The sequence below is a fragment of the Protomyctophum bolini genome (genome assembly GCF_963924005.1).
Source record: "Protomyctophum bolini genome assembly, chromosome: 6".
NCBI classification, from domain to species: Eukaryota; Metazoa; Chordata; class Actinopteri; order Myctophiformes; family Myctophidae; genus Protomyctophum; species Protomyctophum bolini.
In genome coordinates, this window is record NC_137867.1 from 49,203,727 (window position 1) to 49,220,173 (window position 16,447).

At 45.0% G+C, this 16,447-nt stretch overlaps 2 protein-coding genes across 2 annotated transcripts in view; one reads left to right on the forward strand and one right to left on the reverse strand.

Annotated features, from left to right (window-relative positions):
• sgtb (small glutamine rich tetratricopeptide repeat co-chaperone beta) overlaps nucleotides 1-8,795 on the forward strand; it is a gene marked incomplete at its 3' end in the record, with an annotated part of 17,923 nt that extends 9,128 nt beyond the window's left edge. The window contains exons 7-12 of the mRNA XM_080765870.1: nucleotides 314-376; nucleotides 1,799-1,836; nucleotides 3,173-3,256; nucleotides 4,650-4,760; nucleotides 6,701-6,833; nucleotides 8,640-8,795. Coding sequence (XP_080621996.1) covers nucleotides 314-376; nucleotides 1,799-1,836; nucleotides 3,173-3,256; nucleotides 4,650-4,760; nucleotides 6,701-6,833; nucleotides 8,640-8,795 — 585 coding nt within the window. The remainder of the gene's footprint in view (nucleotides 1-313; nucleotides 377-1,798; nucleotides 1,837-3,172; nucleotides 3,257-4,649; nucleotides 4,761-6,700; nucleotides 6,834-8,639) is intronic.
• A 4,718-nt stretch (nucleotides 8,796-13,513) lies between these two features.
• Nucleotides 13,514-16,447, reverse strand: part of trappc13 (trafficking protein particle complex subunit 13) — a 28,200-nt gene continuing 25,266 nt past the window's right edge. The window contains exons 11-13 of the mRNA XM_080766397.1: nucleotides 15,733-15,833; nucleotides 14,961-15,108; nucleotides 13,514-14,393 (exon numbers count right to left, since the gene is read on the reverse strand). Coding sequence (XP_080622523.1) covers nucleotides 14,286-14,393; nucleotides 14,961-15,108; nucleotides 15,733-15,833 — 357 coding nt within the window. The 3' untranslated portion in view covers nucleotides 13,514-14,285. The remainder of the gene's footprint in view (nucleotides 14,394-14,960; nucleotides 15,109-15,732; nucleotides 15,834-16,447) is intronic.

Genomic DNA, 16,447 nt, shown 5'->3' on the forward strand with positions numbered 1-16,447 from the left:
ACACAATGTGATCCGTTACCCCGAATAGATTGTTGTGATCTTATTTCAAACACAATGTGATCCGTTACCCGAATAGATTGTTGTGATCTTATTTCAAACACAATGTGATCCGTTACCCCGAATAGATTGTTGTGATCTTATTTCAAACACAATGTGATCCGTTACCCCGAATAGATTGTTGTGATCTTATTTCAGACACAATGTGATCCGTTACCCCGAATAGATTGTTGTGATCTTATTTCAGACACAATGTGATCCGTTACCCCGGATAGATTGTTGTGATCTTATCTTCAACATGTTCTGTCTACAGATGGTGGCAGCGGGGCTGGGATTTGATATGGCCAGTTTGATCAACAACCCTGCTTTCATTAGCATGGTGAGTTCATATTATCGTCGCCCACACCCTCATGTACTCACAGAATACTGGACTACTCGCCCCGGTGCTTGGCCGTTTTTCCTCCCGGAATTTTCCCCAGTGAGGGGGATAACTTTGTAATATGCTATTGGCTGTTTGTATTCTTTTTGGAAAAATATAAAAAGATACTCCTGTGGAAAGGCTATATTATTTTACTTATATTGAACCTATAAACAATTTAGTATTATTTGTATTATGTAAGGTTTTGCCCCCTCAAATGGTACCTCGTCAGATAATCCCCACATAGCCTACAACAACTTCTGTGAACAGACTTCACTGTAGTAGCTTTTCATAAATTATATTTGTACTTACAAGAAAGTCTGCTCTTTAGTCAGTCACGACACGTATAAGCCACTATTAACACGCCACGGTCATATTATGCGACAGCTCGGAATTGAGATATATATTATACGCCGAATAATAATATGATAACTTTAATAACACCAAGTGCGGTGTATATTCTATAATAATATGATAACTTTAATAACACCAAGTGCGGTGTATATTCCCGGCGAATGTTTAATGACCGTTGGGAACGCGTCAACGAGGAGAATGACCCGAGCGCTGTACCGTGTCGGGTCTATTTTAACCCATTCTGACCTGAGATCAGATTCATACGAGGTTTCCACTGGACACACGCTGGTCTGATTAACCCCATTCTGACCTGAGGTCAGATTAAAGAAATGTCAGCCGTTCTTCGATAAAAAAAAAAAAAAAGCAGACCTACAAGCTCGTAGCGCGCCACTCGGTGGCGCGCTACGAGCTTGTAGATCTGCTATTTTTCAATATTTTTCATATTTCATATTTTTTTCATATTTTTCAACACCAAAAATGGGTTCCCGACGTTCAGAATGGGTTGTTAAAGGTTGCTTCTGTGAACTTATGCTGTTGTGCACACTTTATACTTTTACTATTTTACTTTTTACTTCTAATCCGGTATAATATCTCAAGGGCAAAAATACTGTACCTTTTTACGACACTGCAATGTTTTTGTTTGTTTGTTTGTTTGAGACGTAGATTTTGCCGCGATAAGTTAACGCAAATGGACAGATGACGCTGTGCCGTGTCGATTTAAACGTGTCTTCTGTGAGCTTATATACACCGTTTACTTTTTACTGTATATACATTTCTATAATACTTTGTACTTCTACTTCTACGGTATACACGTAAAGGCACCAATTAATTATTAAGTCGTATTTTTTATACTTAACCTATTTTTAGAATAAAAAATGACTTTCACTCCAGTAAAAAGGTTTGAACACACCTTTCAACGCTGAGGAGTGAATGTCGCGTCGGCACATTTACAAGACAAATGACTGAGCGGTGTGTGTGATGTGTGTGTGTGTGTGTGTGTGTGCGCGCGCTCTGTGTGTCTATTTCCAGGCAGCCAGTGTGATGCAGAACCAACAGGTCCAACAGCTGTGAGTGTCTCAGGTCACCATGACCTGTTTGATCTATTTTTAAAGTTGTCAAATTGATCTGACTTTGATGTGTGTCGATCCCTCCTGGTGCTGGACTTAAAGGGACATTACACCCCTGGAATGAACGTGTTAATAATATTTGTAGTAGATAACACATTGGAATTTGCACCCTATGGCCAGAAACATAATCACACCAATGACATGTGTTTGTCTGGATGAATTCCTACAATGCCCATAATGCTTTAGTGCACTTCCCCTAGGAGAGGGTATAGCCTCGGTCCCAGGCTGACTTATCTGCGAAAAGAAAAGCCTGGTCACAACGTAAGACAGAGAAGCATAAAGTAAAGCCTGGTCACAACGTAAGACAGAGAAGCATAAAGAAAAGCCTGGTCACAACGTAAGACAGAGAAGCATAAAGTAAAGCCTGGTCACAACGTAAGACAGAGAAGCATAAAGTAAAGCCTGGTCACAACGTAAGACAGAGAAGCATAAAGTAAAGCCTGGTCACAACGTAAGACAGAGAAGCATAAAGTAAAGCCTGGTCACAACGTAAGACAGAGAAGCATAAAGTAAAGCCTGGTCACAACGTAAGACAGAGAAGCATAAAGTAAAGCCTGGTCACAACGTAAGACAGAGAAGCATAACGTAAAGCCTGGTCACAACGTAAGGCAGAGAAGCATAAAGAAAAGCCTGGTCACAACGTAAGGCAGAGAAGCATAAAGTAAAGCCTGGTCACAACGTAAGACAGAGAAGCATAAAGAAAAGCCTGGTCACAACGTAAGGCAGAGAAGCATAAAGAAAAGCCTGGTCACAACATAAGACAGAGAAGCATAAAGTAAAGCCTGGTCACAACGTAAGGCAGAGAAGCATAAAGTAAAGCCTGGTCACAACGTAAGACAGAGAAGCATAAAGTAAAGCCTGGTCACAACGTAAGACAGAGAAGCATAAAGTAAAGCCTGGTCACAACGTAAGACAGAGAAGCATAAAGTAAAGCCTGGTCACAACGTAAGACAGAGAAGCATAAAGTAAAGCCTGGTCACAACGTATAAGACAGAGAAGCATAAAGTAAAGCCTGGTCACAACATAAGACAGAGAAGCATAAAGTAAAGCCTGGTCACAACGTAAGACAGAGAAGCATAAAGTAAAGCCTGGTCACAACGTAAGGCAGAGAAGCATAAAGTAAAGCCTGGTCAGCCCTTGAGCTTTGGAGCTTTTTATGTTGTGAAGCACTTTGGTCAACTTCGGTTGTTATGTGCTATATAAATAAAGGTTGATTTGATTTGATAATCAGAATGTAATCTAAGTACTCTCTCTCTCTCTCCCTCTCCCTGGTCAGAATGTCGGGCATGATGAGGAACGCGGTGGGGGGTCCGGCAGCAGGGGTCGGGGGCATGTCGGACATCTCCAGTTTGATCGAAGCGTAAGTACAGTCATATTATTACCATAAATAATATGGTATAATTTATATTATACAGAAACTACATGTCGTATTAATATTATACATGTCAGGCAGACAGTCTCATATCCATATTTCAACTGGGTTTTTCTTGTAAATTAAAGCCCTACCGTCACACTACAGAGTTACATAAACGTCACAGTTTGTAGATCTGATAATTTTGCAATTTTCTTTATTTGAAAACTTTGGACGATGTTAACACCCCGATCGCCCGGGACGAAGTTCGCCGTCCCTTCAATTATAGTAACAACCCAAGTTTTATCAAAAAGACGGAGGTTATTGATATCAAAGCCGATCGCGTCGCGTCTGTCGCTCCACAGCCTGGGAGCGTCTGTCGCTCCACAGCCTGGGAGCGTCTGTCGCTCCACAGCCTGGGAGCGTCTGTCGCTCCACAGCCTGGGAGCGCCTGTCGCTCCACAGCCTGGGAGCGTCTGTCGCTCAACACTCGATGTTGCGCAACAGTGGGACGTCATCGGAAATGCCCCCCCCCCCCCCCTGTTTAGCCGATGAGACCGAATATCTTAAAATGTTATTAACTATTGATCTAAATCATTCCGTCTAATTCTAAGAAAATATATATCTTAGACGGCCCACCGCGGTCCCGTCGCTAGTCGCGTTAGATTTAATCATACCTCCCGTTGTTGTCGATCGCCTCTAGAGTGTTTTGGCTACATCTAGCTACATCTAGCCGCTACAGCCACATCCGGGACAACATCCGGTCCGTCGGTAATTGTGCTCCGCTGTTGAAATCGCTGGGGCGCTCTGATTTAATGGATTAAATAACCCCGGGTTATTTAATAACCTAACCCCGGGCAAGGGGAGTGTTTTAAGTGTAATCACCCAAATCCATGCCTCAATATTGTATATGTGCAGTTTTCATGTCTTTTACTTTAAAGGACCACTTCACCACTTTCCAACCTATCTTCATAGAATAGGTCCTCACTAATAATCATGATAAAACGGCACGTTGTTTTTCCACTCGGTCTGTGTCTCATAGGAGGGCTGTGGGCAGATTTTTTTTTTTAAAACAAGATTTCTTTACAAAGACATTTAGATTTTCATTATCGTGAGAACAGTGGCTTCCATTTTCGCATTGCCACTTTTCAGGACTAGAAAGCCTGCAGTTTCTATTAGCTTGTATTCCCCATCGATGATGTCACTGGAAGACGGTTTCTGAACTGCCCACAGCCCTCCTATATGAGACACAGACCGAGTAGGAAAGAAACATTTTGCACCATTTTTTCATGATTATTAGTGAGGACCTATTCTATGAAGATAGGTTGAAAAGTGGTGAAGTGGTCCTTTAAAGCATCATTTTTGAAACAAACTCTCTCTGTGTCTCTCTGTCTCCCCCTAGGGGACAGCAGTTCGCCCAGCAGATCCAGCAGCAGAACCCAGAGCTCATAGAACAGCTGAGGAACCACATCCGGAGCCGCTCCTTCAGTGGCAGCGCTGAGGATGACCAGCGGTCATGATGATGTCATCGTCCTCCTCAACGCGACAGCAGTGGTGATGTCATCGTCATCCTCAACGCGACAGCAGTGGTTATGTCATCAGGGGGATCCATGAAGAATGATATCAGTACAAAATAACATCCTGTTTTTCCCCCTACAGTATATCAACACCAAACTAAAAGGCCAATAATGCATGTTCCTTTCAGATTGTCTCCTTCTGACATCGGGTAAAAAAACAAAAAACCCTAAAAAAGGGACATGTTTTCCGAGCTATGTCGTCCGAGTCAGGACTCGGTTGCAAGATTTTGTTCCTGAGAATAAAGTTCGGGATAAGTTCCCGAATTACGCCAGTTTTGTATAGTTTATAAATTATGGTCCTATCCCTTCCCCCCCCCCCCCCCCCCCCCCCGAGAAAAAAACCAAACATCTGAAAGGAGCACATGTATATACGTATATATGCATTTGGGGTGGCGGCCATATTTATAACCAGTAAGACGCGCAAACGCGGGAAGCGAACGCAGCTCGTACATATTTGGGTTTTGGACGTGTATAGCTGCTTTGGGGACTCCTTATATGGTTATGGCTGAGTCATGGTGACGTAATCACTCAGCTCCATATATGGGCACAAAAGCGGGACAGACAGACACACACACAGACAGACATGATCTGCTAGGTCTCATAGTAAGTGCTCACTGCATTCGCAATAACGACGTGACGATGACACGATCTCTGTATACCCATTGGTTGAACTCTGCAGCGTAACGCCACAGCTGCGACGAACGCCACATGCCGTGGGTGAGGATGATTGATTGAAGGCACTTTAATGCGTGGGGAGAAAGAAAACACTAAGTAGGGCTTGGGTTGGCGGAGAGCATTCCAGAGCAGTCGGTTTTCAACCCTTTTCACATCAAAAGCCCATTATTTATTTATTTATTTATTAATTCTCCATTCGAGCCACCGTTATGATGAGATGTAACCTCACAGATCCACCGTTATGATGAGATGTAACCTCACAGATCCAACGTTATGATGAGATGTAACCTCACAGATCCACCGTTATGATGAGATGTAACCTCACAGATCCAACGTTATGATGAGATGTAACCTCACAGATCCACCGTTATGATGAGATGTAACCTCACAGATCCAAGACAGGATATTCGTTTGTTGTTGGATGAGATCAGGGGGGCAGTCAGACAGATATTTTGTGAAGCCACTAAGGAAATGAAAGTTCATATAATGGCCTGTTGTGGCGCTGTCTGTCATTGGACCCAGAAAAACCCATAGCCCCATTGAGGTCCATGTATTTGGGCCCAACTTCACCTGGACTGTATTACCTTAATAAACATGGTCATGATTACTTTCTGCTTCCAGTCACTAGTTTAAAGTCTCATTTCTAATGTCATAATATTCTTTTTGGAAAATGATCGTCCCATTTATTTAAAAAAATTACCATAAAGTCGCGTATGTTCTGAGGGGCGTGGCTACCGTTACAGTCTATGAACGGGATCCCCCTCCCACTCGAGTCAAAATAAAAACCAACGGAGAAGAAGGGGGGGGAAGTCCCGCCTCGTTGTCTGGGCCAGCCAATGGGCCAGCTGGGCCCAAACGGATCTAGAAAGATGGCGACTTCCATTGCGAGGACTGACAGGCTTCATTTTACGTTCATGTTAGACCCGGAGAACGCTTTGTCCATATTTATTACAGTCTATGGATGAGATGGATTAAAAGGGCCTCTTGCAAAACGTGACGCGAGGTACGCAGGCGTTGTGGTCTGGGTCAACACAGGTCTGCTACAGGTCTGGGTCAACGACAGGTCTGCTTACAGGTCTGGGTCAACGTAGGTCTGCTACAGGTCTGGGTCAACACAGGTCTGCTACAGGTCTGGGTCAACACAGGTCTGCTACAGGTCTGGGTCAACGACAGGTCTGCTTACAGGTCTGGGTCAACGCAGGTCTGCTACAGGTCTGGGTCAACGACAGGTCTGCTTACAGGTCTGGGTCAACGCAGGTCTGCTACAGGTCTGCGTCAACGCAGGTCTGCTACAGGTCTGGGTCAACGCAGGTCTGCTACAGGTCTGGGTCAACGTAGGTCTGCTACAGGTCTGGGTCAACGACAGGTCTGCTACAGGTCTGCGTCAACGCAGGTCTGCTACAGGTCTGGGTCAACGCAGGTCTGCTACAGGTCTGGGTCAACACAGGTCTGCTACAGGTCTGGGTCAACGCAGGTCTGCTACAGGTCTGGGTCAACGACAGGTCTGCTACAGGTCTGGGTCAACGACAGGTCTGCTACAGGTCTGGGTCAACACAGGTCTGCTACAGGTCTGGGTCAACGACAGGTCTGCTTACAGGTCTGGGTCAACACAGGTCTGCTACAGGTCTGGGTCAACGACAGGTCTGCTACAGGTCTGGGTCAACACAGGTCTGCTACAGGTCTGGGTCAACGACAGGTCTGCTACAGGTCTGGGTCAACACAGGTCTGCTACAGGTCTGGGTCAACGCAGGTCTGCTACAGGTCTGGGTCAACGACAGGTCTGCTTACAGGTCTGGGTCAACACAGGTCTGCTACAGGTCTGGGTCAACGACAGGTCTGCTACAGGTCTGGGTCAACGACAGGTCTGCTACAGGTCTGGGTCAACACAGGTCTGCTACAGGTCTGGGTCAACGACAGGTCTGCTTACAGGTCTGGGTCAACACAGGTCTGCTACAGGTCTGGGTCAACGACAGGTCTGCTACAGGTCTGGGTCAACACAGGTCTGCTTACAGGTCTGGGTCAACGTAGGTCTGCTACAGGTCTGGGTCAACACAGGTCTGCTACAGGTCTGTTGAAGAGCGGCGCAACAACGCAAGCAAGTAAAAAAAAAAAAAAAATCACACCCGTGTGAACTGAGTGGTGCAACTCCACGGGGGACCACCTGGAATCCCCTCAAGGCCCACAGGGGGTCCCCGGACCACTGGTTGAAATTAAAACCACTGTTCTGGAGAACTAGGGGTCTTTTGAGACGTGCAGACATATGCGTGACCACATTTGACTGAGGAACTGTCATTGGATTTTTTTTTCATGTCATATGAAAGCATGGGAATCATAGCTTCAAATTGACGTGTTGGTCGTTCAGTTTGACCCTCCAGTTTTGGAGATATGGCTTATAGAGTATAATGTCTGGCAGAGAAACAGCGAAAACAGGCTTGAAAGGTTCACTTCTGTGGTCTCTAACATTACACCTAGCTACACGTTTATTTAAGCATTTATTTCATATTTACATGTCTTCTGTGGACACTATAACATTGCACCTAGCTACATGTTTAAGCATTTATTTCATATTTACATGTCTTCTGTGGACTCTAACATTACACCTATAGCTACATGTTTAAGCATTTATTTCATATTTACATGTCTTCTGTGGACTCTAACATTACACCTATAGCTACACGTTTAAGCATTTATGTCATATTTACATGTCTTCTGTGGACTCTAACATTACACCTAGCTACACGTTTAAGCATTTATTTCATATTTACATGTCGATTTCAGCTCCGACACGTATTTCAGACGTGCTCTAGTATGTGAGGAGTCTGCCTGTGCTATTAACTCATTTTGGAAAAAAAGATGGCAGGCTCTCAGTCGAATCTGGTCACATATTTCATATAGATCAGAACCAAGGGTCCCGGCATCACCCCCCAAATAATTCCCTGCGATCAAGGCCGGGCATCGTAACTTTAGGGCCTACGCAATAAAAGCCTTGATGCGGCATAATTAATAGTTTGGCTTATAGGAACACATTTGTATAAACACAGCTTGGAAAGCTTGCCGAGGGGAAGTTAGGGTGGAAGTGGTTCATTTTTGACCAGGACTGAACCAGGAGTGTGTTTTATATTTCGCGCCATGAAACACAGGCCCAGAGTAGACCACCGGGGACCATGAAACACAGGCCCAGAGCAGACCACCTCACAGGCCCAGAGCAGACCACCGGGGACCATGAAACACAGGCCCAGAGTAGACCACCGGGGACCATGAAACACAGGCCCAGAGTAGACCACCGGGGACCATGAAACACAGGCCCAGAGTAGACCACCGGGGACCATGAAACACAGGCCCAGAGTAGACCACCGGGGACCATGAAACACAGGCCCAGAGGAGACCACCGGGGACCATGAAACACAGGCCCAGAGCAGACCACCGGGGACCATGAAACACAGGCCCAGAGTAGACCACCGGGGACCATGAAACACAGGCCCAGAGTAGACCACCGGGGACCATGAAACACAGGCCCAGAGGAGACCACCGGGGACCATGAAACACAGGCCCAGAGCAGACCACCGGGGACCATGAAACACAGGCCCAGAGTAGACCACCGGGGCCCATGAAACACAGGCCCAGAGTAGACCACCGGGGCCCACCTCATAGACACAAACATTGTGGCACTCCATCTTTAAAGAGCAGGAGAGAGATATGGACTCTTTGTTACTGAACAGACATTCTAATAAGAGGATTAAAATGTGATTAATCGTGCAGTCCTGAACTCTATTGAAATGATTGTTTTCACAATATAGATATAGAGCTTCAACTTTAACAACAAAAAACTCTTTGTTTTGACCAGAAATATCGCTTACTGTACACTATACCTTTAACTAAATTTTTTTTATTGCATTATGTAAATATGTTTATTTTATTTTTGTATTTGTTTTTATGTTGTTTTGACAGAGCATTCCATCTTTGAACGGATGGAATAATTCACTGTAATTATTTACAGAATGCCAATTCATATTCCGTTTGCAAACCCCCCCCCCCCCCCCCCCAATCACGTTCGTTAATTATTGCACTTTATAGCAAACAATACGTGGATGCCATTACTGCCCTTTTCGCCTAGCGTGTTTCCTCGCTCGTGGACTCGTGTGCAACTGACTCGGAGGGTTCATTTTGCATGCTCTGAAAATCAATATGAATAATGCTAGAGCGGCTTTGTTTTGTCTAAAACATGTCAATAAATGTCTTACAATTCAACCCTTTGTCTTCAATGTGCAATACATCCATCCATCCATCCATCCTCAACCGCTTATCCGTAGTCGGGTCGCGGGGGCAACAGCTCCACCAGAGAGCTCCAGACTTCCCTCTCCAGAGCAACATTAGTGACTTCCTCCTGGGGGATCCCGAGACTTTCCAAGGCCAGTGAGTCGATGTGTTTCCTCCGACTGCGCCTTGGTCTGCCCCGGGGTCTCCTCCCAGTGGGACGTGCCTCGAGGACCTCCCTAGGGAGACGCCCGAGAGGCGTCCTAACCAGATGCCTCAAGGACCTCCCTATAGGGAGACGCCCGAGAGGCATCCTAACCAGATGCCTCAAGGACCTCCCTATAGGGAGACGCCCGAGAGGCATCCTAACCAGATGCCTCGAGGACCTCCCTAGGGAGACGCCCGAGAGGCATCCTAACCAGATGCCTCGAAGACCTCCCTATAGGGAGACGCCCGAGAGGCATCCTAACCAGATGCCTCGAGGACCTCCCTATAGGGAGACGCCCGAGAGGCATCCTAAACAGACGCCTGGAGGACCTCGAGGCGAAGAAGCAGCGACTCTACTCCCGAGTCTCTCTCGTGTGACTGAACTTCTCACCCTATCTCTTCCAGTAGTGGAAAAAGTACTCAATTTAAGTTTTTTTCCCTTCATATCAAGGTCCATTATTTATTCAGCGTTTGGGCCACACGGACCACCATTTGGTGACATAAAGGGCTCCATTTTCGTTTAGCAAAACATTCTTGAATGTTTTTGAATGAGTCCACAAGCTCACAACGTGTCAATGTAGATTGGCTAGTTGAACTATTCAAAAATGTTTTTCAAAATCGTAAAAAAAAGGCAAAGAAGTTTAGGGATAAGGGGTTTAGTAGTTTAGGGATAAGGGGTTTAGTAGTTTAGGGATAAGGGGTTTAGCGGTGATGAAAATGGAGCACTTAGCCTCTCAGACCCAAAACTAAAATAATATTTTTTTATCGTTGGATACGATTTTGTCCACATTTCCAGGCTGTATTGATGTTGGTACCATTAGGAGAGACAACAGGTTGTGTTGATGTTGGTACCATTAGGAGAGACAACAGGTTGTGTTGATGTTGGTACCATTAGGAGAGACATGATGTTGGTACCATTAGGAGAGACAACAGGTTGTATTGATGTTGGTACCATTAGGAGAGATAACAGGTTGTATTGATGTTGGTACCATTAGGAGAGACAACAGGTTGTGTTGATGTTGGTACCATTAGGAGAGACATGATGTTGGTACCATTAGGAGAGACAACAGGTTGTATTGATGTTGGTACCATTAGGAGAGACAACAGGTTGTATTGATGTTGGTACCATTAGGAGAGACAACAGGTTGTATTGATGTTGGTACCATTAGGAGAGATAACAGGTTGTATTGATGTTGGTACCATTAGGAGAGACAACAGGTTGTATTGATGTTGGTACCATTAGGAGAGACAACAGGTTGTATTGGTGTTGGTACCATTAGGAGAGACAACAGGTTGTATTGATGTTGGTACCATTAGGAGAGACAACAGGTTGTATTGATGTTGGTACCATTAGGAGAGACAACAGGTTGTATTGATGTTGGTACCATTAGGAGAGACAACAGGTTGTATTGATGTTGGTACCATTAGGAGAGACAACAGGTTGTATTGATGTTGGTACCATTAGGAGAGACAACAGGTTGTATTGATGTTGGTACCATTAGGAGAGATAACAGGTTGTATTGATGTTGGTACCATTAGGAGAGATAACAGGTTGTATTGATGTTGGTACCATTAGGAGAGACAACAGGTTGTATTGATGTTGGTACCATTAGGAGAGATAACAGGTTGTATTGATGTTGGTACCATTAGGAGAGACAACAGGTTGTATTGATGTTGGTACCATTAGGAGAGATAACAGGCAAATGTTGTTCAAAATAACAATTCTTCCATATTCTCTAGTTGTAAATGAAGCAATGCAGGTGATAACTATTTAATTCTTGAGAGCGTAACATTGAGATTTGGTTTCATTTTACACTCTCAAGAGTTGAATATCTAATAAGGGTCCATTTGGTTAGCAACTATCACTCATTTTAGCTGTGTGGGGACGACCTGGAACCCTCCCGCTCCCCGGACCATGTGTGGGGACGACCTGGAACCCTCCCGCTCCCCGGACCACAGCTGATTTAGAACGCCACGCTAAACTAAATATGGTATTCTCTTGGGTTGCCAATTTTGGTCACTACTAAAAATTGATTATATAAATGTTTAAAAAAAAAAAAAAATCAAGAAATCAAGAGTTATGCTTTTATTCAGCCTTTTTCACATTAACAGATTTATATACACGCTCATCAAAACAAGTACAAAGATGTGATTAGAACATCTTGTGTGTGAATCACAGGAGAGGATCGGTTCGGTCCACAGTTGGTCCATTCAAATGTAAAACGCCTAAAGTTTCATCATGAACAAAATGGGTAGAATGTGCCCCACAAGAAGCGCACCAACATTTATTTTTAAACATAATATGTTAAGTGCAGAATGTATAAGCGTTCAAAATGATGCGTTGCACATCATTTAAGTGGAAGATATAATTATACTTGCTGTCGTTGTTGTTGTTGTTGTTGTTATTTATGCTTTTGAAGATTTGAAGAAACCACTTGGGAAAGCTTTCGGAAAGTCATTAAAGGACCACTTCACTAACCTGACGCTGCCAGATCCAAAAAGCTTGCTACACAAATTTGTTTCACAGTTTATTTGGATCTGGGATCTCTGAGGGGGTTGAGCTAACGCAGATCCGACCCGTACCGAACCAATCAGCGTGAGCTAAGGGCGGGATATGTGCGAAACCGGATGTGAAGCTATATAGACACGTCAATATGATTGGTTGCGTTTGCACGCCCACACGGCGATAGACAGACGCTCCCATCCAATCATCTACCAAGTATCTTGAAAAAAAGGAACAGCCCCGTCATCGAATTTGATTCTGCGATCCCAGATCCCAATAAGCTGTTAAACAAAACAAAACAAAAAAATCAAAAATATGGGAGTTGGAACCTGAGACCCTGAGGGCCCATTTACCCGCCGAGAGCTGCTCATGAGGTGGACAGCCGCTGGCCGTTTCTGAGTGGTGCAACCACTCCTACAACCAGCAACGTCCGTGTGCCTGTGTCCTGTTGTCCTGAGCACGAGTGGTGTGCGCACGCGTGAAATTGGAACGACACGAGTATGTGACTTATTATTACCAGTAGGGGGCGCCAGAAACAGAGAGAGGGGTAGTGCTGTGCCTGCTGCCTGCTAATGAGAGAGAGAGAGAGAGAGAGAGAGAGAGAGAGAGAGAGAGAGAGGAGGAGAGAGGGGAGTTGCACCACTCGGTTCACACAGGTGTGATTTTTTTGGTAATTGCAAGCGAATGTGGTTTAATTTGCACCGACCACCATGTCAAGCTTTGAGTCTTGCATAAGTGCAGTATAATGAACGATGACGATGTATCGACATCACAGGGACCCTAAAGTTTAGGGGCCTAAACGGTTTACAGTACACAAAATAAATACATACTACTTTTGTAACGGAATAAAGAATAATGGCGATTTACTATAGTCTGGTTGCCACACTTAATCCATTTTGGTGTTATAGCATTATGTTATGCTTTAACTATTGAAAAATAGCAGATCTACAAGCTCGTAGCGTGCCACCGAGTGGCGCGCTACGAGCTTGGAGGTCTGCTATTTTTTTTAAATCGAAGAACGACTGAGATAGAAACATAGCTTTTTCAGAAAACTGTCAGGATGTAAGAAGACATTTTTTAGAATCTGATCTCAGGTCAGAATGGAAAACTGTCAGGATGTAGAAGACATTTTTTAGAATCTGATCTCAGGTCAGAATGGGTTAACTAATAAGGCAGGATGAAATGAATCAGCAGTTTTAGGATAAGAAAATATTCGGCCTAATCATGTTGTAATGAAGACACCTGGATTTACCCACGGGATAAAAATTAAAGAAACGTCAACTTGTGGGACATCCTACCAGGAGGGTTTCAGGGAAGTGGTTTTTTAACCCTTTTCAAATCAAGGCCCATTATTTGTTGGGAATTCGAGCCACGGAACCACCATTTGATGACATTTAAAGCCTCTCACTCAGACCCGAAACTAAAGAATATTTTGTTGTTGGATACGATTTTCTTTGTCCACAATTCCATGCCTGTGTTGATGTTGGTACGATTATAGGAGAGACAACAGGCAAACAGTCGAGGAATATGACAATTTTTCTACATTCTCAAATTGCGTAGACTTCTTGTAAATTAAGACATGTAGATGTTTAACAATAATTGTACTCTTTGAAAGCGTAAAATGAAACGAAATGGACCCCGAATGGGTCCATTTGGTTTCATTTTACGCTCTCAAAGAGTGAAAGGGTCTAATAAGGGTCCATTTGGTTACCGACTCTCCATCATGTAGCTGAATGGGGACCACGTGGAACCCGCTCAAGGACCACCGGTGGTCCCCGGACCGCCAACCGGGTTTAGGGGTTTAGGGTGTCGCGTGCGTGCGTTAGCTCTCTCGGCTGCTGAAGGGACACACCACACACACCTGGGCGATGTCGTCGTATTCATACGTTCTCTTCAGGAAGGTGTCTGTGAGTCGGAGTCCAGAGATACTCTGGAAGAGAGGAGAATATGGTACAGGCTTTAGTTCCAGGAAGTGGAGATACTACAGGCTTTAGTTCCAGGAAGTAGAGATACCACAGGCTTTAGTTCCAGGAAGTGGAGATACTACAGGCTTTAGTTCCAGGAAGTAGAGATACTACAGGCTTTAGTTCCAGGAAGTAGAGATACCGCAGGCTTTAGTTCCAGGAAGTAGAGATACTACAGGCTTTAGTTCCAGGAAGTGGAGATACCACAGGCTTTAGTTCCAGGAAGTAGAGATACCGCAGGCTTTAGTTCCAGGAAGTAGAGATACCGCAGGCTTTAGTTCCAGGAAGTAGAGCCACTCAGTGGCGCGCTATGAGCTTGTAGGTCTGCTATTTTTTTTAAACTGTCAGGATTTAAGACATTTTTAGAATCTGATCTCAGGTCAAAATGCATTAAAGAACCACCGTTCTTCCCGTGTGTTAGAATCTGATCTCAGGTCAGAATGGGTTAAAGTGGGCTAAAAAAGCTATAAGGTGACACAGATATGTTCCTCTTAAAAAGGGTTAAAAATGAAGGTTTGTTGGGGGATTCTAACCTGCAGCCCCTGGACTGACGACAGCAGCTTGAGGGGCAGCGAGAGGGAGGCGCTGGGGCCCAGCTTCCCCAGCTGTCTGCCCGACACCCCGCACCAGTGGATGGACCTGGTATTACACATCTCCAGAACCAGGTCCATGGTCCGCTCACTGAGAAACACAACGCTATACCGTTAATTGCGAACGCATTGAGCACTTACTATGAGACCTAGCAGATCATGTGTATACAGTACGTCCCACGGGCATGGTACCCGTTACCAGAGATCAGCTCCAGACCCACAGGAACGGCCGTCCTGATTCCAGGCGAGCCGCCCCGCGTCCCGAAGCGGTTGAGAAAGGGCAGAGTTACCATGGGGAGGTCCCCTCTACTGTACTGTACTGTACTGTACTGTACTGTACTGTACTGTACTGTACTGTACTGTACTGGCACACCCAAAATCACCACATATACAGTTAATATGTGCGTGTGCGTTTGTGTGTGTGTTAGGTTGCGCACAGGTGGTGAAAAACAACGATCCTGTTTTCGTGCTCAGACCCACCCACCCACACACCCACACACACACCCACCCACCCACCCACAACCACCCACCCACCCACACCCACCCACCCACACACCCACCCTGATCTCAGGTCAGAATGAACACTGTCAGGATGTAGAAGACATTTTTAGAATCTGATCTCAGGTCAGAATGGAAAACTGTCAGGATGTAGAAGACATTTTTAGAATCTGATCTCAGGTCAGCATGGGTTAAACGTGTGAAGTGAAGGTTTGACCTGCAGTTGGTGATCTTGCAGGTGATGTCGAACGGTTCCTCCAGGCTGACGGTGTCTGGAATCATCTCCAACGACAACCTGATGTCCCCGTAGCCAGGAGCCTGTTAGGAGAGGACCCCCCCCCCCCCCACACACACACACACACACACACACACACACACACACACACACACACACACACACACACACACACACACACACACACACACACTATGGTTAAATCAGTACCATTCTCTGCAGCTGGCAGGGTTAAATCAGTACCATTCTCTACAGCTGGCAGGGTTAAATCAGTACCATTCTATGGTTAAATCAGTACCATTCTCTGCAGCTGGCTGGGTTAAATCAGTACCATTCTATGGTTAAATCAGTACCATTCTCTGCAGCTGGCAGGGTTAAATCAGTACCATTCTATGGTTAAATCAGTACCATTCTCTACAGCTGGCAGGGTTAAATCAGTACCATTCTATGGTTAAATCAGTACCATTCTCTGCAGCTGGCAGGGTTAAATCAGTACCATTCTCTGCAGCTGGCAGGGTTAAATCAGTACCATTCTATGGTTAAATCAGTACCATTCTCTGCAGCTGGCTGGGTTAAATCAGTACCATTCTATGGTTAAATCAGTACCATTCTCTGCAGCTGGCAGGGTTAAATCAGTACCATTCTCTACAGCTGGCAGGGTTAAATCAGTACCATTCTATTCTATGGTTAAATCAGT